Raw genomic sequence first — 23858 nt, 5'->3', positions numbered from 1 at the left:
CTCGAAAGCCACTGGGAAACTATGCCTGTTGTCCAGTTAATCACTGGCTAAGTGATCTTGTGGGAGCAGAAATGTTTGTATCCGCTATCTTGGAAAACCCCACTGAAGAATTTAGAAGTGAAAAGTGCCTACCATGTATGCCGCATTACTAAAATCAATGTTGATTGGTCAACCTCCTACTTGAAGGTAGAAACAACCAATCAGAAAGCACATTACAAGGAAAATCAGTAAGCTCCTGAGAGCAGCTTGCTGTACAGTGTGTAGATCACTTGATCGGTTGGGAGCGGTTCAACATAGCGTAAGAGTTAAAGCTTGGGCCCTGGGGTGGGAGGTGGGCAACATCAGTCTGTATATATAAGCTTCTGGCACACTGGTCAAAACAGGCTATGTGGGAATGGGAAATTTTCTATTTTTCAACAGTATTTGGAAGATGAAAGCTTCACCTGTGGGGCCTTCACACTCTACTTACAGGCCAATGTAAATTCTGCAGAAATTGGTACACACAAATGGGATCACCATGTTGACTTTGATCACAAGTGGTGTTCATGACAATCAATCATTTCCAAAAGACATAACAGGTGTTTGCTGCCAAGTTACATACAAAAAACTACAATGAAGTAAAAAAAACATACACACCAACATATATGAATACTGTATTTGGACTGATTTAATGTTTTATGCTAAACAACAATTTTACTAAGGAAAACTCTTCAGACCAGCATCAGGCACACAAAACTGAAAACCATTGGTTCATACACAACTTCAATGATGACTGCTGAAACTACTCTGTTGATATTAACAAGCTCACACAGGCTGTGAGATCTACTCTGTCTACCCAAAATTATCAACTCTTGTGTATTTCAAGCCAAATTTAGATGTAACAATGGGCCTGAAACTTCTAAAGCCAGCCATCATTTTGGGTTGGCAGGGCTACCATTGAGCATACTGATTCAAGCTCAGGACTAACCTCATGTCTCATGATCCTCCATAGATTAAGAACAATCCTTCCTGTGATGTGGATCTCTGACATGTGATCTGCCCCATACTCGTCTTTCTCAGCTGACATATGACTTTTTTCTTTGGCATCTGCAATGGACAAACCACATGTATATGTAGCATCTCAAACAAGCAAATATTTCACATACGTCTATCTGTAAATTCTGAATAAATCAATGATTACGAATTAACACCTTGCAGATTCTGAAATAATGAAATAATGCATGGGTTTTAACACATCACGGCTAGTTGGAGGAGCTGTTAAAGATAAGTAGGGGTTTTTGATTTATTTATTTATTTATCTGATTGGTGTTTTACACCGTACTCAAGAATATTTCACTTATATGACGGTGGCCAGCATTATGGTGAGAGGAAACTGAGCACAGCCCGGGGGAGACCCACGACCTAGGGGTTTTTGTAGCCCTCAATTAAGTACTCACCACAGTAACATAACATACATATCACACACCACAATGGGTTTTATTCTAAACTTCTATTACCATGCGTAAGACTCAAACTCACTTTAAGCTGCTCACCCAAGGCCAATTTTCACGCTGATGAAAAAAAGGGTCTCATACAGCCCTCAACATACACATGTATCCCGGACATTTAACACAACAGAATGCATTGAAATGCAGCCTAACCTATGACAATTAGCTATTTTGGTATTTAAGATCGAGGTGTGATTTTTTTTTTGCTTTATCATAAAATATATGTAGCTGTACTGCAAGTGGCCTTTACCTGGTACACGGGAAATCTGGGTACATAGGTCAATGCCCAGGTGGGAGGCCCGTGTCAGCAGGTAACCCAAGGACAACATCTGGATTTCATAGCCCACTAGGATATCAGGGTCCCACCTGTATGAAACAAAAACGCGCTAATCATCTCAGGTGAAAATATAGCTTATATCACTTTGTCTCATATCAAAAAGTTCATCTACATCAAGATATCTGTTGAAGCCCAAACTGGGTCTAGCAAAAGAAAAGCTAGAACGGATCACAGTTATAGTTGTTCAATGCTAGTTATCAGCTATATTCTCACTAGATATCCACATGTATCTCACAGAAATGGTGATGTCCATCACAGTACAGCTTTACTTAAACCAATAAAGCCAGGAAGAAACTACAGGGTTACGTAAATTTGTTTGACTGTGGTTTAACACTGCATTATAGAGTAATTCGCCTATATACAGAAGTCATCAAATGTTTTAATGCCTGTATCTTAGTATTAATGCTTTCTTTACCTTTTGATGAGCCGGAGAAAGTGCTGGAATAAAGCCAATTCATCTGTGACATAGGAAATCTCTAGACCGCTGACTCCTGACTTTTGTAAAAGCAAGCTGCCGACCCCGAATATCTGTTTTGGTTTGGACGTGGATGGTTGTGGAGATAATGTTTCTTTGGACATGGATGGTTGTGGAGATAATGTTTCTTTGGACGTGGATGGTTGTGGAGATGTCTGCTTGGATGTGAATGGTTTTTGGGATGAAGTCTGTTTGGATGTGGATGGTTGTGGAGATGAAGTCTGTTTGGATGTGGATGGTTGTGGAGATGTCTGCTTGGATGTGAATGGTTTTTGGGATGAAGTCTGTTTGGATGTGGATGGTTGTGGAGATGATGTCTGTTCGGAAGTGGATGGTTGTGGAGATGATGTCTGTTCGGAAGTGGATGGTTGTGGAGATGATGTCTGTTCGGAAGTGGATGGTTGTGGAGACGAAGTCTGTTTGATTGTGGATGACTGTGGAGATGATTTTGGAGATGAAGGGCAGCCCTTGGAGGCTTTCTCTTTTCTCTTTAGACTGTGTGCCCCACAAGCAGAGGCCTCATCCACTAGAATCACTCCATTCACTTCCCTCCGGCCCTGACCAGGTGGCACATCATTCCGTATGGAGTAGAACACTCCCAGGATAGGGTCCACCTCAGGATCAGGCATCTTGTCACCACGGGTCTCCACATGAAGCTCCACACTCAACACACTTAAGTGTTGTACCTGTACGCAAACAGAGATATCCTCTGAGGTTCAGCTAGATAGAAATAATAGAGAAGCTATATTACGGACGTTATTGATAACGAGCTGAGAACTGGTCACATGTAAAAATCCTTTACACCTCAACATCACAAGTAAAGTATATGCAATATAACATAAGCCTTATATTGAGCCAAGACACATGTAACTGCGCAAATGACATGAAAGAAGGCATAAATAAAGTAATAAGTTTGGCAAAATATTCCCATCAGGTTTAATAACTTAACACGCATGAAACTAAATTAAAACATGTACTTTTCAGTCTGTTGCTTCCAAACAAAGTCATGACTACATGACCACATGCTGATAGGCTTTGTTGTACTGAGCACGCTTTATAACACTGCTTTCATGGAAGTCTGGGTGTACCTCATGTAGAGCTTGTGAATCGGGAGCATTGTTCTGACTGAACCGGAAGCCGAACGTGTTCTTAGGGGTGGGTCCGTCTATCTGGGAGATGTCTGCATTACTTGTGCTGGGGGTTGCCAGGCTCTGTCCATAAAAATGAAACACAACAAAAACATGAACTTTTGCAAATGGAAAAAGAGCAAGCTTCACAAAAATATTCACTATGGCAAGCAGACAGGGCATTTTAATTGTAATAAGTAACCTGATATATAGGTTAATAAAAAAAAAAAACAGGTCTATCCAGAAGTTTCCACCTGCCCTGCCATTTTTCCACATTCTCACAATACCCTGCCTTACTCTGTAACATAGGGGCCTATGTGGTTCAGTTGGTTAGTGTGTTAGTGCAGCGTAATGACCCAGGAGCCTCTCACCAATGTGGTCGCTGTGAGTTCAAGTCCAGCTCATGCTGGCTTCCTCTCCGGTCGTACGTGGGAAAGTCTGTAAGCAACCTGCAGATGGTCGTGGGTTTCCCTCGGGCTCTGCCCGGTTTCCACCCACCATAATGCTGGTCGCCGTCGTATAAGTGAAATATCCTTGAGTACGGCATAAAATACCAATCAAATAAATAAATAAATAAATACTTTGTAACAACCTTAAGAAATTTAAATCACTTGTGCACTCTAGTCTTATCCTGTCAATCACATTGTGCTTACTTCATGTACAATGTACATGTATTCCTATATATTATCACTGCCACAGATTGACTTTCTAAATATGTGTAATGCAAATTTAGTGTTAACAGTCTGGATGTAGTGTTAAACTGACCCCACAGTCCTACATACCTGTACTTGACTGGCTAGAAGACTTCTTCTGAGCGGGGTCTGTGTATTGGTAGAGAGTCGCCTCCTGGGTGGGCAGTGTAGCGGGCCCCTCATCTGTTTACCTGTTTCACCAGCCTTCTTCTGTGACCCACTGATAGGGGTGCAGGTCACGTTAAACAGCTCTGTATTTGACGTTAACTTCAGAGGTGTACTCTGGATGGGCTGGGAATCCTCTACATACGGGCAAATCAGCTTGGCTTGGATGATGTTATTTCTATCTGGGACACCAACAAGGTCTTTTGATTCCGCAGAGGATTTTGAAATTCTAAGACTTCCTGACTCTAAGGATGGCTTCAGTTGGTTCCCTGGGCAGCCCAATTTACATATTTGTTTCATTAAGCCAGTTTCTGGAAGGGATGGGACTGAAGAAGATGGACAAGGAGATCTCACTACCTTATCCAATGTATCTTTTAAGGGAACATGCAATTCTTTCTGATGCCAGTCATCACTGTGATTAAAATCTACATAATTTGACAGACAGGGATTTACAGGGGTATGCACAATCTTAGGCACCTTTGTATTCCTTTCAGCCACATCTGTTTTGTGAATATCATTGAGTTCATTATTCATACCATCTATTTTCTTCTTGTTATATTTCTTCTCTTCGTCTTTCTTCTGCTGCTTTTTCTCCATCCATCTGACAACAGACTTACTGCTGGGTGCAAGACTGCATGGACATATAACCTTAACTTTGTCCCCGCAAACAGCAGTATGTAATTGTGCACCAGTTTCTAGTCTGTTTACAACAGCAGAGTCTATGGTCTGAGAGGAGAAGATCGGGTCATTTTCAGCTACAATAGTTCTCCAGGAGAGGAGCCCAGTCCCCGCAAATTGACTGGTGAATTCCTCCAAATCCTCAGCCTGCAAACAGACAACATTCTACAAGATTTAATAACTACCAGAGCAATTAGAAGTGGAATAGTGAAATACCCAAGTCTTTTTTAATCATTATATCTACGACTGTAGAATATATCTTATGTTCGCATACAGTACCGGCATCAAATATTCAAGATATGAACTGAATGCATGCCATGAAAAGTAATAATATTTAATTTGCCTTGTAGTCAATCTTCCAAACCTTAATTAAAATTTATTTGAGCAATTATGAGGATATCACACAGACAAAACAATGTCAAAATGCTAATGAACTAATGAATAGATGGATGGACACACCCCAAGAAATTGATCATTGAGCCAATTCAAGAAAAATTTGCTTAGGATCGTCCAATGAGTTCGGGAAACATTCTGCAGATATGGGAATGTCTCATGACGATTTACATAAAGATGTTCATGAGCATAACAATACACTTCCGCTAAATAGGCCCAAAGATAAAAAAAAACATCCAAAATGTAACTGACTATATTATAGTCCAATAACGCTAAAATCTTTTTGCAGTGAGCTATACAGGCATATTTACAGGCAATCTGGAAAATTTTAATAACTTGACAGTTGATTGAACTAAGAATAGCAGTGCTGTGAAAACCAGGATAATAATATATATTCAAGACTGAAAAAAATCGAGAAGTTTGTGAATATTGTGGGATATTAAATGAATTGATTGCATACTCCTGACATGTTAAAACACATTTTTCACAATATTGCACACCGCTTACACAGATTTTCACTTTTTAACATTCAAGACCGAAATGCAATTCCTAATACTACATATGGCTGATAAATATGCTCAAAATAATGAACCACAACAACATTACAGTGATGTGTACATGTAACAAATGTGTTCATCATGCAGCTGGGGTGCAGTCTTAAGTGTCAAACTAGCACCCTGTGACAACTATTAAATCAATATGGGTATACACATGTACACATAAACACACATGCAGCAGCAACTTGGAGACAAATCTGAGGAGACACATTTGTGGCTATGCTCTACTATATCATGTGTTGTACAGATCAGTTTTGCCCTGAGGGGAGTATTAGCATGCAATCGCTTATGCCTAGTAACAAGCAGCTGTGGTGCAGTACCCAACTGTTTTTTGACATTTCTGTCCTACTGTCAAAACTGAGCTTGTGATGATCATGGCAATCAGAGTGTTAACATGCCCTGATGATCATGGCAATCAGAGAGTTAACTTGCCCTGATGATCGTGGCAATCAGAGTGTTAACATGCCCTGATGATCTTGGCAATCAGAGTGTTAACATGCCCTGATGATCATAGCAATCAGAGTGTTAACATGCCCTGATGATTGTGGCAATCAGAGTGTTAACATGCCCTGATGATTGTGGCAATCAGAGTGTTAACATGCCCTGATGATCTTGGCAATCAGAGTGTTGAAATGATCGTGGCAATCAGAGTGTTGAAATGATCGTGGCAATCAGAGTGTTAACATGCCCTGATGAATGTGGCAATCAGAGTGTTAACAAGCCCTGATGATCATGGCAATCAGAGTGTTAACATGCCCTGATGATCAGAATCTTGACCATGCCCTGATGGTTTGTAATGCTAGATTAGAGCAACAGAAAGCTAAAAAGTCAAGCACCGCCAATCAGACAGGCAGGAAAACTATGCATAAAACACTTCCTTGTATTTACTCTTTTATCAGATTTTTTGAATGAGAGCTGAATACCTTCAAGTGCTTCAACTCTATAGTGGGGCTTTATGCATCTTACAGCATCTCCAATTTCCAACATCAAACACAGCTGTTAGTGTTGGAACGCCTCTTTAACCAACAACTACAAGATCACTTAAAAATGTTCACAAAAATTTAGCTTGTAAATGAATATGAAGGGAAAACAAGCGTGATATGACATCAGAGAACATGCCATTGGCAGTTTATGAACCATAAAGCCCATCTCAGAGTTCAAACATTTGAAAAGGTCTAAAATATAAGTAACACAATGTATATACTTTTCAGCAGTATACATGTAGGTGGAGACCCTGCACAACGACTTGCTGCCCCTATCCCTTGCCTTTTGTGCTGGGATAGTCAACCGATGGCTGTACCACTTTCAAAGTGCTTTCAGCGTGCCTGTGTGTACATATATAATCTGGAACCAATTAGAATTTCAACAGACATAAATCAATTAATCAAGCACACTTCTACATGTGATTACTCTAATATTCTTCAAGGAGATTGTGAAAAAGTGCTAAGTCTGTACATGTTGTAATGGAAGAAGAAGCCTTCTCACCATTTTACTTGTGAGCTTCATGACACGTCCACCTACCTCCCTACAACACACCAGAAAACAATATCACCAATCACACACAGTAAACCACGTATTTACATATGCATGTATATACCATAGGTTTTGGCAGTTCCAGTTTGGGGCAGGGATTGGTTGGCGGAGGATCATAGATTGAATATTGAGCTGAGCAGTATAGGAATTTAAATAGTCTAATGTATCTGGAACAGTACTTAAAATGTATTAATTTTTATAAATGGCAAGAGTGTGTTCAAGCCATCACCCCTTGGCCACCAAAACCTAAGTACAAATGCCATTCATGCAGAAACATTTCAGTTCTGGAATTTTTGTTTGACTGATCAGTATGTTGACGTCTATCCAATCTTGAAGAGCCATATCAAATAAATATAGTAGAAAATTCTGGGGACAAAACACTTAACAGAAGTCAACTGTTTTTTCTAAATCAAAGGAAACCCTCACAAAGTCACTACACAATGGTCTTTTCCCCTTTGCTCTTCTTCAGATGGCAGCAAACTTGCAGCAAATATGCTGGACAACCCAATGACAATCAGAGAACATTTCATGCACAAGACAACATAACAGCAAGTACACAGAGACACAGATAACAGATATTTAGTACTGTTATTATATGGATATTATTCTTACTTATTATAATATTAATATAATTATTATAATATTATTAAATCATGAAGTAAATACAGCCATAAAATTATGACCAGGAACCATAATAATCAGGACAAAAGCTGAAAATATTGTTACAAGGTTTGTACTGATATTTATTTATATGTTTCAAGAATTTTTCAGACTTTTGCCAGGTCCCTACTAACCCTTCAGACTTATATCATTTATTAACCAGTGAGGGAGCTGGATTCAAGCCTCTAAACTTGTGGGTCAGGTGTTGGCAAGAACAAAAGCCTGAGGGAGACCCATTATCTATGCCCATGTACAATGTAGGCCTACGTGTGTGTGTCTATGCCAACAAAGAAACAATGCTTCTATTTCATTACAGATGTCAAATCTGAAAAAAAAAAAGCCTATTCCACTTGCATGGTAGAGAGCCATGTTTTTTTGTTTGTGAACGCACAATGCTGAATGTGCTACACTAAGGCAGGGCCTTTTCACCTCACTGGAACACAGGTGAATTTACACAGGTTGCTTACTGAGCTGTATAGTTGGTTATAAGTTATAAAACTGTAAGATTTCATGCAGTATTTTGCTGCAGCTGGTGGTTCGTCGCCAAAATTCAGCACAAAACATTTTTAGTGGTGTATTTAAACAGGATAAAAAAAAAAAAATCACAGATAAAAGTGTATATCGTACGTGAGAATCCACAAGTTGAAGTGCATGAAATTGCTACTGAGCTAACAGTTGGAGCTGTTTGCCTTACCTGGATTTCTCAGGAAGGTCCGCAGGGTCACTGCAGAATGCCTCTCTCACCTTGACATCGTACAGGGCTGTAGACCCCTCAACAGAGTGCCATGCTGGGGGTCTGATCGCCGGGGTTAGTATCACTCTTGTGGGCCACCCATGGCCCTCTATCTGGCCATCAGGGCTCTGATCTTCGTTGCCTAGGCTCAAGAAGGATGGTGCTTTGAACTGGCTTCCATTTGGCGCCTTGCATGTCACAATGGGGCAACTTCCGCTGCTCTGTGAAGCATTTTCTCCTGCCTGCTTCCCACACTGTGCCTGCTTCTGGCAAACAGAGGCTCCTACATCATTTGGTTCTAGGCTTTGACCCTGAGTTACCCTTAAGAGATCTTTAGCTGAGAGTCCAGTCTCCAAATACTGTATTGGTTTTCTTAGTTGTGGCACAGATCTATGGTCAGTTTTAGAAGCATCACCATTTTCACTTTTCATGTTGTTCAACCGTTGCCAAGGTTTCTTTGCACATTTTTTTATGCTGTGGTTTCTTATGATTGTTTGTCTGTGAGCATCATTTTTTAACTGATCTTTCTCTGCATGGTAATTATTTTCTTCATCTCCTGCAAAGCTATGATTACTGGAAGGGGTCACCTCAAAATCATTGGCACTAGCCACTCCCTGGGACAATCTAATATTTCGAGAGAAATCCAGCATCTTTACAAAACCTTCTTTCTTCAGCTTGGATTTTTCTGCCAAGATTTCTTCGGCCTTTTCACTTGCGACCATATCTGAGCATGGCTTGTCGGAGTCTAGACTTTCACTTTCACTGAGGGATTTTTCACTGTCCTCATAGGGAGACACTTTGCTACAATATAGAGAGGGGGGCTGGGCCTCAGGAATCTTCAGTTCGTCTGTGTTATACCTGGGAATATTGGGTGGACCAAGATCAGGTGGTGAGAAAGTTTGTTTTTTCCTTTCAACACTTGGCGGTGTCAAAGCATACTTAGCAGGTATTTTCAGATTAGTCTTCTTTAAGAGAAACGGGTGGTCCCTTTTAATGACAGACACTGCTTTAAATGGAATGTCTGTTGCAGGTTTGGGTTCACTGATAGGTTTGTCACTTCTTTCCTCACTGAGGTGTGGCATAGTAAGCCGAGGAAGATCAGTGTCAGAACTGCTGGCATGTGAGCTTGTGGGAGACTTGAGTGCTTCCTTTGCCCCTAGATTCTCAACGCTTGGCAACGGCGTTTCATACAATGAATCAACTGAAGTCTGTGTAAGATACAGGCAAGATTTTGAAGTCTTGGAGAGGTTTGAAATCTCTGGGGAATTTCCCCTTGGCACATTAACATTAGAATATTCTTTTACTGTTGATGTTTTACTTGAATTATCTGTTCCTGGTGAGAGGGGCTGAGGCGGGGAGTTATCTCCCTTGTCTGAGACAGGCGGTGATACCAGAGCGAGTTTGTGCATAACATCATCATAATGTGCTTTGTGATCATCACATTTGTCAGTGTAAGTCACAGAATCTGTTAAATTAGCTAATGTAGCTTGGTGTAACAGAGAGAGACTGTTCATCACAATCCCCGTGTTTGGGGTGCTGGCACGCTTACGTTTTGATTTTTTAGTCAGGAATGCAACACCTAGACGCTGATTTCTGGTTAGAGCCCTTTTTCGGGAACGTTGTCTATTTTTGCCATAAACAGCATCACAAGATGAGTCATCCTTCATTTCAGAATCTATTTCCAGATTGCTGTCTGAGTTAGATGTGGAGTTGGGAGTGGAGTCAGCATTCAAAGCTGCCCCTGCCATCCTTCGTTCCTGGGCCATTAGTTCACAGCATTCACTCTCCCAGGCTTTGTTGGCCTCAAAGACCCTATCCAAACTTCCCTGCTGCGAATCTGATACAGGTCTTCTTCGATTATAAACTCTTTCACAAATCTGACATTGTTTTACTGACTGAAGAAATTCCTCTACATTCACAAAAGAATCTTCAATATTACTATTTCCTATGTGTACAACCATCCTTTTGTGGCCCTTGAATTTGCCCACAACAATATAGTGGACTCCTTCTTTCATATCAGACTCAGGAAGTCCTAATCCTGACAGTTTATGCCTTCTCTTGTGACGACATCTAAATCTTGAAGCTTTGATGTCCTCATCGCTTGCTGAGTCCTCGTTTTCCATTTCCAAGAAGCTTGTAAATGCATTACGGCCATAGTTGGCCGAGGACCTCTTGGACCGCCGTTCTATCCAGGAATACATCTGTTGGCCTCCATCTGCCATCTGTTCTAGATCTTCATTCTCCACGTCGTCAGATGAGTATTTCGGCTTACATCTGGATTTCTTTTTCAATGATAATCTACGCTTGTTTCTCTGTTTAGCAGGCAGCCGGTCAGATACTACTGAACATCTGCCTTGTTTGACCTTGGTTCCATCCACCATGATGCTTTCCTCTGCTGAACCATATGTTGAGCTGTTCACATCAGTATATTGTGATCTATCAACTGTCTTGAGACATGTAAAAGTTTTCTCTGTCTGATCAGCAATTTCTCTTGGGGCTTTCACACACTCCAACTGTTGACCACATGTTGTTGACTCACTTTTACCTCCAATATTCACATCATTTGTGCTTACATTTGTGCAATACTGAGAAGGATCAGCCATTCCACGTTCTTCAGAAACATCAGTGAAGTTACTATTACCATTAATAGTCTGATCTGCACATGTGTAACGGGAGTTGTTCTTTTTCACATTAGATGGAACAGTTGAGTTAAACTGTGCTGGATTATCACAGATATTAGGGCAGTTACCATTAAAAACAGCACGGTAACCGATAGCAACAGGAGCTGATTTGTGCTCTATGGACAGATGACTAGAGAAATCCACTGGTTGGAAAGGTTTGCTACTGGACTGTGGAATGATCAGATTTTCCTGGTTGCTGACTTCATCTTCACTGGAGATAGGCTCAACACCAGCGTACATTGCCATAGATGGGGGTAAATTATCCCCATACACTGACATAGGGGGATATGTACAATCATTCAATACCTCCTTCATTCTTGTTTGGTCACCAGCTTTAAAGTTGTTTCTCTCTTTATCTATGGCACTATATACCGATAGATTTGTGCTACCTGTATCAATATCTGTTGCTTTCACCTGCTCAGGCCATGCAGTATTATTTTGAGAGATTAAACTTTGCCTACTTTTGTCTAGACAACCTCTGAACACATCTACACCTCTGTGCAGTCCTTTGTTCACCGAATCAGGCACCTTTCTCTGTTCATTACTGGCGAATGAGGTAGTCTTGTTAACAGAGCTATCCATTAGTTGTGTGGGAGTGTGGGGAGGGCATGATCCATGCCCAGGGTCACATTTGTCAACAGATGTCACACAGGAAGAGGACACTGGATAGGACTCCCCCTGGGATGAAGGCCACTTTGCATCTTCATTACCATGGTAGTCGACTGGGGTACAGTTTCTAAGTTGTCCTGGTTTCACCTTATCAGCAATGTGACCACCTAGATTTGGTGGCACCAACTTCTTTTTACTTCCTCGGGAAATACAGGTTGATCCATCAGGACCTGTTATCTCCAACAACAGCTCAGTTTCAGATTTTCTTTTGCAACATTTGCCTATAGCCAAGTTGGGTTTGCTTGCAGAAACTTTACATTTCTTTGCTGCCTTTTTCTTTATTGGACTCATTCTTTTCTGAGTCGCAGTGACACTTGTAGCTGATGGTGTTGAGTTCCTCACATTCACGTTTAGAGGGGCTTTTGACTTTAGCTGAGCCTTGATTCTGAGGACATCTGTTAACTTCAGCAGCTTGACTTTCACCAGTTCGCGACCTATCTTCAGCAAGCTATATTTTCTGGCATCCATTGGGTGCATTCTGACGATAGAAACATCTGCCATGGTGTCAGCCGACTTTTTCTGCAACATCTTCATGCGTTTGTACACTGGAGTAGGAACGTGGAAGGAGTAGGAGTAGGTGGAGGAGAGTTTGGATGGTGAGTCAGCGGGTAATGAGTAATGTCTGTGTAATGACAGCCCCAGTTTCTTCATGCGTCCCGCTTTACCCCGCTCAGATATAGGCGGGGACTTGTTACTCAAGGCAGCTGGATAGTATGGAGGCAATGTTGTACTGACAGAGAAACCTGCTTTTGCTGTGCTAACACCACCCATATTGGATGGGGGTTGAGGTTGTTTGGGGCTCAGCGACCAGGCCTCACTGTCCTGACTGCAGGGGGCAGAGCGCTGTCTTATATGCCTCACAGCCGGGGAGTATGTCTGGTAGTCCTGACTAGACAGATGGGATGATCCCATCCACTGGGGCCTGTTAACAGCAGCTGAGGAAAACACTGATTCACAACCATCACCTTGGACATTCAGCACAAAATTCTCCAGACTGCTGATGACTGAAGAACTGGGGTAAGGCAGCTGTCTATGTGGCATTTGTGGCTGCCAGTGGTTTGGGTCTCTCTGAGAAGCCGTTGATGCCAGGCCACCAGACAGCTCAGTGCTAGGGTCTCCTGAGATAGAGGAACGACTGCTGAAGGATGAGTGAGAGCTTGTGGACAGAGGTCTGGACTTGACCAACCTTGAATCAGCAAACAGGTCCTCCTGACTGTCTCCAGACGTGTTCAGTGGCTGACTGACTGAGCGATCGTACTGCGGCTGTGCATCAATAGGGCTTACCTGCCCAGACAACAAACTGGATATCATTCTGTTCGATTTACCTAATGGTGACTTTACGCTCTGCTGGCTTGTGGAGGAGTGGTCAAGGTGAGTTAACTGACTGGACATAGAACTGTGGACAGGAAATTGTGAGTCTAAGCTTTTCCTAGAGTCTGAGTAACCTGGGTTAGTCCATACAGGAGACATCTGTGCTTGTGCCATCACTGGGAAGCTGGGGGACAACATCTGTCGTGATGGTGAGGAGTGCACGATAGAGTTTATTTGTGGATTTCCCGCATTGCTATAGTTTTGCGGGGACTGTAACAGTGTGTCCATAGGGGACGACTGAGATCCTCTCGTACTCAGACTTTGATTATTTGTTGAGTTTGACAGAGGAGAGATGGAGGCGACCGATGACACTGAAGTTGACATAGGCTCAATGTGTGTAGAATCAAGGGGTGTAGAGTGAATGGCACGACTGTTCGAGTAGAACTGCTGGTTATAAGTTCTTTCCTGGTTCGGGTACTGGTTCTTCAGCCCCACAGGGCTCATGGGAGAAGCCATGGTGCAGTATGGCCGTTTGTAGGCGTGGTGCTGGAACTGCTCTGGATTGTAAGGTTGTGTAAGGTTCATGTAGCCCCGTAATTCTCCATGGGGTACATCACGGTTATGATCATGCTGGTGGCCCCTGTGGGTTGGCATATACCACTGGCCCTCAGCCAAAGTCTGGCTAGCTGGACTCTGCTGCTCGTGCTGTCCTGATGGCTGCCAGGTATGTTTGTAGCTACCGTCTCTGGGTGGACCAGTGCACTCCTGTCGCCCATGAGGTACGTTGTTGTAGGAGCGGTATCCCTGAGGTAAGGTTCTCTGGTCACTTGACTGGAGCAGACGACTAAGGACAGGGCCCCTGGTACCCAGCCTCTTCATCACAGGCTGGTCAGTAGCTGGAATGAAATGATAATCCACATAATTTATTCATTATAAAACACCAAGAATATGGTACTACTGAACATGGATCCATCAGAAATAACTGTCTAGCAGCTTTTTCTGAAATGTCATCTAACCTACAAACACTGTTAAAAATTTAGATAAATTTAGACCATTTCCTGATAACGATACCCGATTGTTGTTGTTACATACATATCAGCGGACAAATGTTTAGATCATTTCACAGTCAGTACAGAAAGATTTCACTATTTAAAGACACCAAACAGAACTTACTAAAACCAAAACGGTCTAACATTGTTTACAGATCAAGAAGTCAGCAGGGCTTACCTGGCTTTTCATCCATGGGTCCATCTAACTGAAGGATCTTTTCTTCCTCCAGGAACTGTGATTCTGTCCAGGTATCCTCAAAACCTTTTACATCACAATCCCCCACTCTGATAACACAATGGGAAAACCAATTGTTTATGAAGTGTCACATAAATGAATTACTACATGTTTTGTACACTGAAACACGATGTTAAATACCTTTGGTGACAAACTCAGCACTTTTCAACATTAACGAATGATGCCAGTTGAAAAAATTCACTAATTAAGAGGCCCCCAACTTCCCTACATCTATGTTCATAAAGTGTCACATTACTGAATTACTACATGTTTTGTACGCTGAAACAGGATATTAAATACCTTTGGTGACAAACTCAGCACTTTTCAACATTAACGAATGATGCCAGTTGAAAAAATTCACTAATTAAGAGGCCCCCAACTTCCCTACATCTATGTTCATAAAGTGTCACATTACTGAATTACTACATGTTTTGTACGCTGAAACAGGATATTAAATACCTTTGGTGACAAACTCAGCACTTTTCAACATTAAAGAATGATATCAGTTGGAAAAATTCACTAATTAAGAGGCCCCCAACTTCCCCACATCTATGTTCATAAAGTGTCACATTACTGAATTACTACATGTTTTGTACGCTGAAACAGGATATTAAATACCTTTGGTGACAAACTCAGCACTTTTCAACATTAAAGAATGATATCAGTTGGAAAAATTCACTAATTAAGAGGCCCCCAACTTCCCTACATCTATTCTTCTTGTGTAATCCTTACATATGTGCTAAGATATTTCACAGTGTAATAAGGAATTTCAAGACCTTTCAATACCATAACAATGCTTTTCATGTAGGGTGCATTCTGTTTTTATGTCTTATGTCCCGAAATAAAGCACGCACCCATGTTCCGCCTGGCCTCCGGCTGATTCACCCTCTTCCCCATCCTCAGTCATATCCGGAGGTGTGTCCCAGATCCTCTGTGACATCTCCAGCTCTTCCTCCTCATTTTCTAGGCAGGGTGGCAAATTGATTGCGCAGGGTACACCCGAAAGAACGCTGTCCCTGTCCTCTAGAGCGCTCACTTGACACACCTGAGAGGCCTCGGGAGAGCCCCCATCCGCCAGAGTGGCCAGCAGGTTCACCAGGGACTGATCACAAAGTGCCTCTGTCAACACAGCCATGTCAACTCAAGTCAACTCATGTTTGTCAAATCACTAAGTTAAACACATTTCTTAACAAGCATAATAGTGGCATGACCTAGGAAAAGATTACAGAAGCGTCTAACAGAATAGCTCATAACTGGACAAGTACACATACATGTAAATGACTTGTGACTGTCGAGTGAGGAAAGCTAAACAAGTTTACACCCAGCAGCACGTAGAACTTTTATTAATTTATTCATTTATTTGATTAGTGTTTTACGCCTTACTCAAGAATATTTCACTTATGCGGCGGCCAGCATCATGGTGGGTGGAAACCAGGCAGAGCCCGGGGGAAACCCAAGACCATCCGCAGGTTGCTGTCAGACCTTCCCACGTACGGCCCATGCATTTGTTCAGAGGATGGTGATACAAAAAAATATCGCGCTGTTCTGTATCAGGCGGGTAACAAGGATAGGTATATGATAAATGACAATAGCTTAAATATAGCACTCCAGTTGTTTCTACACATAACTGGACGGTTGTCAATGATTCAATTACAATTCTGACTGAAATTATCTTCACACTGAATACCTTTGACGAGATTTTCAGTTAACTAATAAATCAGTTAATTACATATACTTCCTACAGTGTATTGATAGTGTGGGTAGATTTTCTCTGGTCTCTGGCTTTCAAGATGCACAGAACAAAATACATGCACTGTCTTCAAACTGTCATTAACTGAGGTATTATGTTTTCTCACTAGCCTTATGGAAACTGATCATGACCTGACACATGCATGACTTTTCTGCTTATTAACAAGAAATCTGAAGGGGACAGCTTGTGCTAAATGTGTTATTCACCCAGTTAGTGAAACTGTATTAAAAGTCTTGTCCAAAAAGTACAAGTACATGACTATTTAAGATTGCTTTCACATACAGTAGAACCAAATAAAACTGCAATAAATATACCAAAAATCGCATTTCTCATTTGCAGAAGAGCATGCAGATTAAATACTAAACACTATTTCTCTTCACTCAATTCTCTTCTTCCTGAATAAAAAATACCTCATGGGTGTAGATTCAATACGAATTACAAATGTTGTCTGCTTTTAAAAAAAAAATGAGGTCCTTGAAATGCAGTCTAAGTTTCCTACCATGCTGACTGTTACTGGGAGAGTCAAAGCCTGGACTGGACATTATCACTTTGTTGATAGAGTCCCGGTTTACAATTAGAGGAACAAGTCTATCATCTTTATCTGGTCCCTTGTAGTCTTCCAGTGTAATAGTGTCCTGGGAGGATGCTTCAGATTCTAATAATAGGAAAATTAAAACAAATTTAGTAAAGTGAATGTATATGTAATCTGAATCACCCAATTAAAAAAATAATTACTCATGAAGGATTGGTAATTCAACATTTAATCTTTATCTTTATAGCCACACATTTATTTCATCATAATGAAGTGGATAATGAAAATGTAAGCCAGGGTAGGAAAACAGTTCACAGACAGATGCATAAATCTGGTATTCTTCAAATAAGTACATCTGAGATCAGCAATCACCTGAGATCAGCAATCATAGAACAACATCACAAGGAAACAGGCAATTACACGTGTATTATCAAGAATCAAATATACATGTATGCATACATATGTCAAGTACAAGTCAAGGTTACCACATATTTCAAAACACAAGCTGATATATTTTTTATTACTAAATCTGACAATAATTCAGGACCCCTCCCATCCGAAATGACAACATCTGAAGAGTAAGATTGCACCATTGAACACTGTACCATGTTTCTCCAACAAACTGGAATAAAAAAGAACTAACAAGAGCCATCAATAGGGCCGAACTGAATTGCCTCCCTTGAGGTCACTCTCCCGTTTAAAAGGTGCGTTTTTAGGACTAAACTGTGTTGAGGCGGAGCCTCAGTATTATGGCTAATTACAAATTTTGCAGTTTAAGCAGCATAAACTAATTAAAGACCTAAGACAGACTTTAATTTTATAAACTTAGTTGGAAAGCCCAGGAAAATTATATATAATTAATAATATATAATTATGTATTTTTTTTAATCAATTCGGAAGTAATATTAAAATCCTGGCCCTAATTAAATACAACAGACAGCTTTGCCGAACTCTTTCAGCTGAAAAAACAAGGACTGCATTCAAGATATCTCCACATCTGCGAATCCCAAAGGCTGACAGGTGCTACCATGTTATTTTTTTTTTTACATTTTCTTGTCTAGAAAATTTTGTCTCTGTATTGACATAACCTACATACTGCATGCTTTAATAGGCCCACTTCTTGTAGTTTCATGCCTCAAAAACTAGTCTTGCATTACGTCCTAGTTGCTGTCGGGTAATTAGGGAGATAATTCACAGCAGGCCTATTAAGAAATAATGTTCGTGCTATGGGTGTCTAGCTGCAGTTTTAGTCAATAAGGTGGACAAGTGTATTATTATAATTTTTTAACCTCGTCCACCTTACATACTTTGAAACTGCTGCTTGACACCCACAGCAAGAGCATTATTTTCTATTCTATAACCCTCCTCAAAATATTCAACGTAGGTAATAAGTACTACAATAAGAAAAAACTTCACTCATATCAATACTCGTCCCATCATGAGGAATCCAACAAGGCATTCAGAGAATCCCACCAGCTCGCCTGCTGTAGCAGTCAGCTAGACAGTGGAATCAGAATAAAGATAAAAGTTGTAAAGTTTTGTGGTGGTAAGGGACTGAGGTTAGATAGTGATGCAATGTATTGGGAAACCACCCTGTGCTGTGCTGGGAAACCACGCTGTGCTGTGCTTCTTTCACTTAATCCACATATTTCGCAGCCATTTTGAATTTTGAAGGTCAAGACGTCCATTTTGTCATTTTTGTAAGCTGGTTAGTTGAACTGTTCATCAAGAAAAATGTATGATTAGACATCAATTTCACAAAATTCGCACATTGTTAGCCATGTTAGTGAATTAAACTCGAAACCAAAAGTGTGCTGACCTTTCCCGTTTTTTGGCTGTAGGGCCCTCAGTCATGGTCGAATGTGTGCATTTTTGGATTCCTCATGACAAGACGAGTAATTTAATATACATCTTGACCTTCAATGACACCTCCCAAAAGTGCTCGGGGCTTTTGAGCGGCCAGTCCAAGTCAAAACAGTTCAGTGTCCATCAGGGAACCCCAAAACACTTTCAAACCTTTCCAGGATTTGGTTACAGGACCTACAGGTTGGTCCTCTACTATTATGAAAAATTTATAGAAACTTTTATCTGGAAACTACTTCAAAAACTGTGAATATCTCTTAACCCAGGTTTTATTATTCAAGGCTAAAAAATTTAGAAATAAATGAACTCAATTAGAGGCAAGTTTCACAAGAACATCAACATGTAGATCTATGTGATCAAACCTGTTGGAGATGTGGTCATAAATCGTTATCATTTGCCAGTCCTGACTTCACCTTGGAATTCAACACTTCTGCATGATGATTGCAACCCTGTCGGTATACATGTATAAGTGTATTTGGGAACGACAATGTTGAAAATTCATGCAGTCCACACAAAAGATGCAAGTACTGCTGTATGCACTGTCATTTAGAGGGCAGTGCTTCTTTTGAAAGCTAGGCCTAACTCTTTTTTTAACTTGCATCTTATGAAGGATGTTTCTGATCATATTAAATTCTGTGAATCAGCTTAAAACAGACCTGCTAAATGCAATGTTTGTAATGCAATCACTGGGGGAAACAATGTAACCAATATCTATATGATGTCTAGGTATATTTGTACATGTAACTGACTGGTGTGCGCTTCTTACCAGAAAGTTGAGAGAGATGGTCATATACCACAGAGGCTGGAGTGCTATCTAGTCCACTTAAGTCTGCATCCTCTTCAATCTTCTCCTCCAACGACTCCTGGCTGCTTTGACTGCTCCTATATCCATGACAACCATAAAATATAGACATATCAGGGTTCATAATTATGAAGCAGACTCTTTACTTTTTATTTCAATATCATATATCATGCTGCAGTAGTTTTCATCATGAAGAAAACTGTTTTAAAATAAGATTAAAAGATCAGTTGTAAATCGGTAGGCCTGAATAATTACAGTATATTTATTGAGATTTCTACACGCAGACACAAATCTTAATCAGTTATTGAAAATTATAAATTTATAACTTCATTCAACAAACAGAATCTATGAGGTGCCTTTCAAGGTAACATTATGTCACTAACAAGTATGGTAGCTGCTCCAGGAGAATCTCTTCCAATCTTTCCTTCAGTCTGACTTCACTGTCAGCTTCCTGCATGCTGTCCCTCTCTGAAAGCCATACAATACACATATTTAGCTGATTGTTGCTTAATGTTATACTCAAGATTTCCTTTTGGCTCTTTTCGTTTAAACTACTGAAGGGTTATCATATTTGGACACAGGAAGGGTTAAGCTAGTGAGAGACAGATTTGAGGTTACCAGTGTCGTGATGTTGCTATCCTGTACTTCACTTCAGGAAAAGGACAGATATACAGCTGCCCAGTGATCTATGTGTCGGGGTGACTGGCGCTTATCTGCTTATCATAACTATTATCTGGTTGCCCCTGAATAAATCAATGACACTACCCATGGATTACTTATGATCAATGGATATCAGCAAGCTTACCTGACTTACTTGACAAGGTCATATGTTTTACACTGGGATCTGCCATGCTAACACTCTCCAGACACTGGGATCTGCCATGCTAACACTTGCCAGACAGTAAATCAATCTTGTGGTTAACAGAAAACCATGAACACCGCATAGTGATTTATATCTGGCAGCTCGGGGAGACAAACTACCCGCATCCGTACATCATACTCGGCATGGTACCCGTTCATAAAACTTGGGTGGTACCCGTACTTCATACTTGCAGTGGTATCCTTACAAAAGACTTGGGGCGCTGCCAGTACGTCATAATCAGGGTGTTGCCCAGACTATTCTCAGGGCGCTACCCATACATTATACTCAGGGTGTTACCCAGACTATTCTCAGGGTGCTACCCATGCATTATACTCAGGGTGTTACCCAGACTATTCTCAGGGCGCTACACGTACATTATACTCAGGGTGTTACCCAGACTATTCTCAGGGTGCTACCCATGCATTATACTCAGGGTGTTACCCAGACTATTCTCAGGGTGCTACACGTACATTAAACTCAGGGTGTTACCAAGACTATTCTCAGGGCGCTACCCATGCATTATACTCAAGGTGTTACCCAGACTATTCTCAGGGCGCTACACGTACATTAAACTCAGGGTGTTACCCAGACTATTCTCAGGGTGCTACACGTACATTAAACTCAGGGTGTTACCAAGACTATTCTCAGGGCGCTACCCATGCATTATACTCAGGGTGATACCCAGACTATTCTCAGGGCACTACACGTACATTATACTCAGGGTGTTACCCAGACTTTCTCAGGGTGCTACCCGTACATTATACTCAGGGTGTTACCCAGACTATTCTCAGGGCACTATCCATACGTTATACTCGGCGTGTTACCCAGGCTATTCTCAGGGTGTTACCCGTACATTACAATCAGGGTAGGCAATCCACTATGCAATTATACATTAATAAATGGAGTTATAATTGGATATACATCTGCTGGTGTTTGTTCATTGCTTCATTCCAGTTACACTGAAGTCAAGAAGGCCTGATCTGAATCTGCCCTGACATTGAGGAGGGCTGATCTGAACCTGCCCTGAGACTGAGAAGGGCTAATCTGAACCTACCCTGAGACTGAGAAGGGCTGATCTGAACCTGCCCTGAGACTGAGAAGGGCTGATCTGAACCTGCCCTGAGACTGAGAAGGGCTGATCTGAACCTACCCTGAGACTGAGAAAGGCTGATCTGAACCTGCCCTGAGATTGAGAAGGGCTGATATAAACCTACCCTGAGACTGAGAAGGGCTGATCTGAACCTGCCCTGAGATTGAGAAGGGCTGATCTGAACCTGCCCTGAGATTGAGAAGGGCTGATCTGAACCTGCCCTGAGACTGAGAAGGGCTGATCTGAACCTACCCTGAGATTGAGAAAGGCTGATCTGAACTGCCCTGACATTGAGGAGGGCTGATCTGAACTGCCCTGAGACTGAGAAGGGCTGATCTGAACCTACCCTGAGACTGAGAAGGGCTGATCTGAACCTGCCCTGAGATTGAGAAGGGCTGATCTGAACTACCCTGAGACTGAGAGGGCTGATCTGAACCTACCCTGAGATGAGAAGGGCTGATATAAACTTACCCTGAGTGAGAAGGGCTGATACAAACCTACCCTGAGATTGAGAAGGGCTGATCTGAACCTACCCTGAGAGTGAGAAGGGCTGATATAAACTTACCCTGAGACTCAGAAGGGCTGATACAAACTTACCCTGAGATGAGAAGGGCTGATCTGAACCTACCCGGAGATTGAGAAGGGCTGAAATAAACCTACCCTGAGATTGAGAAGGGCTGATCTGAACCTACCCTGAGAGTGAGAAGGGCTGATATAAACTTACCCTGAGACTCAGAAGGGCTGATACAAACTTACCCTGAGATTGAGAAGGGCTGATCTGAACCTACCCGGAGATGAGAAGGGCTGATCTGAACCTACCCTGAGATTGAGAAAGGCTGATATGAACCTACCCTGAGATTGAGAAGGGCTGAAATAAACCTACCCTGAGACTGAGAAGGGCTGAAATAAACCTACCCTGAGATTGAGAAGGGCTGATATAGACCTAACCCTGAGATTGAGAAGGGCTGATATAGACCTACCCTGAGATTGAGAAGGGCTGATATAGACCTACCCTGAGATTGAGAAGGGCTGAAATAAACCTACCCTGAGACTGAGAAGGCTGATATAAACCTACCCTGAGATTGAGAAGGGCTGATCTGAACCTACCCTAAGATTGAGAAGGGCTGATCTGAACCTACCCTGAGATTGAGAAGGGCTGAAATAAACCTACCCTGAGATTGAGAAGGGCTGATATAGACCTACCCTGAGATTGAGAAGGGCTGAAATAAACCTACCCTGAGATTGAGAGGGCGATATAGACCTACCCTGAGATTGAGAAGGGCTGAAATAAACCTACCCTGAGATTGAGAAGGGCTGATATAGACCTACCCTGAGATTGAGAAGGGCTGATCTGAACCTACCCTGAGATTGAGAAGGGCTGATATAGACCTACCCTGAGATTGAGAAGGGCTGAAATAAACCTACCCTGAGACTGAGAAGGCTGATATAAACCTACCCTGAGATTGAGAAGGGCTGATCTGAACCTACCCTAAGATTGAGAAGGGCTGATCTGAACCTACCCTGAGATTGAGAAGGGCTGAAATAAACCTACCCTGAGATTGAGAAGGGCTGATATAGACCTACCCTGAGATTGAGAAGGGCTGAAATAAACCTACCCTGAGATTGAGAAGGGCTGATATAGACCTACCCTGAGATTGAGAAGGGCTGAAATAAACCTACCCTGAGATTGAGAAGGGCTGAAATAAACCTACCCTGAGACTGAGGTGGAGTGATCTGAGAAGTTTCCCCCCGGTCCCTTTTTCTTTGTCTCTCATCTTCCCACAGCGCTGCGAGTCCAGGGTTGGCACCCAGGTTAGCTGGAACAGAAATCTGAGTCAATAAAGCTGAAGGAAAATCACCAACAGATATCAAAAGACATCAGAAAGGAAACTCAGGATATGCAGTGTGTTAAACATTGAATACCAACTGTTCTAGAATAGAAAAAATAACTTTCGATGACTTCATAAACGTCATTCTACTTTACACAACCAAGAGTAACATTTTTATTCATTTGTATGACAGAGTATAAGAAATCTTTCTGCGAAATTAATCGTTATTAATTGTATATTCAATCACAATGACACACTCACAGACAAAAGTGAGAAACTAACACTGACACATCTACCCATTTACTGGGGCAGTGTAAACAAACATGACAAATTTCACCAATCAAAGAA

The 23858-nt window shown here is 41.5% G+C and overlaps 1 protein-coding gene across 1 annotated transcript in view; it reads right to left on the bottom strand.

Annotated features, from left to right (window-relative positions):
• Nucleotides 1-23858, bottom strand: part of LOC135462216 (uncharacterized) — a 52829-nt gene that overhangs the window by 28675 nt on the left and 296 nt on the right. Inside the window, exons 2-14 of the mRNA XM_064739629.1 lie at nucleotides 23394-23498; nucleotides 20113-20197; nucleotides 19694-19809; nucleotides 17032-17187; nucleotides 15637-15901; nucleotides 14726-14832; nucleotides 8799-14394; nucleotides 7397-7436; nucleotides 4209-5108; nucleotides 3388-3510; nucleotides 2240-2985; nucleotides 1738-1853; nucleotides 968-1086 (exon numbers count right to left, since the gene is read on the bottom strand). Coding sequence (XP_064595699.1) covers nucleotides 968-1086; nucleotides 1738-1853; nucleotides 2240-2985; nucleotides 3388-3510; nucleotides 4209-5108; nucleotides 7397-7436; nucleotides 8799-14394; nucleotides 14726-14832; nucleotides 15637-15901; nucleotides 17032-17187; nucleotides 19694-19809; nucleotides 20113-20197; nucleotides 23394-23498 — 8474 coding nt within the window. The remainder of the gene's footprint in view (nucleotides 1-967; nucleotides 1087-1737; nucleotides 1854-2239; nucleotides 2986-3387; nucleotides 3511-4208; nucleotides 5109-7396; nucleotides 7437-8798; nucleotides 14395-14725; nucleotides 14833-15636; nucleotides 15902-17031; nucleotides 17188-19693; nucleotides 19810-20112; nucleotides 20198-23393; nucleotides 23499-23858) is intronic.

Source organism: Liolophura sinensis, chromosome 1, assembly GCF_032854445.1.
Source record: "Liolophura sinensis isolate JHLJ2023 chromosome 1, CUHK_Ljap_v2, whole genome shotgun sequence".
Lineage (NCBI taxonomy): Eukaryota > Metazoa > Mollusca > Polyplacophora > Chitonida > Chitonidae > Liolophura > Liolophura sinensis.
Note: the sequence above shows the minus strand (reverse complement) of the source record. Positions and strands in the feature narration are given on the sequence as shown.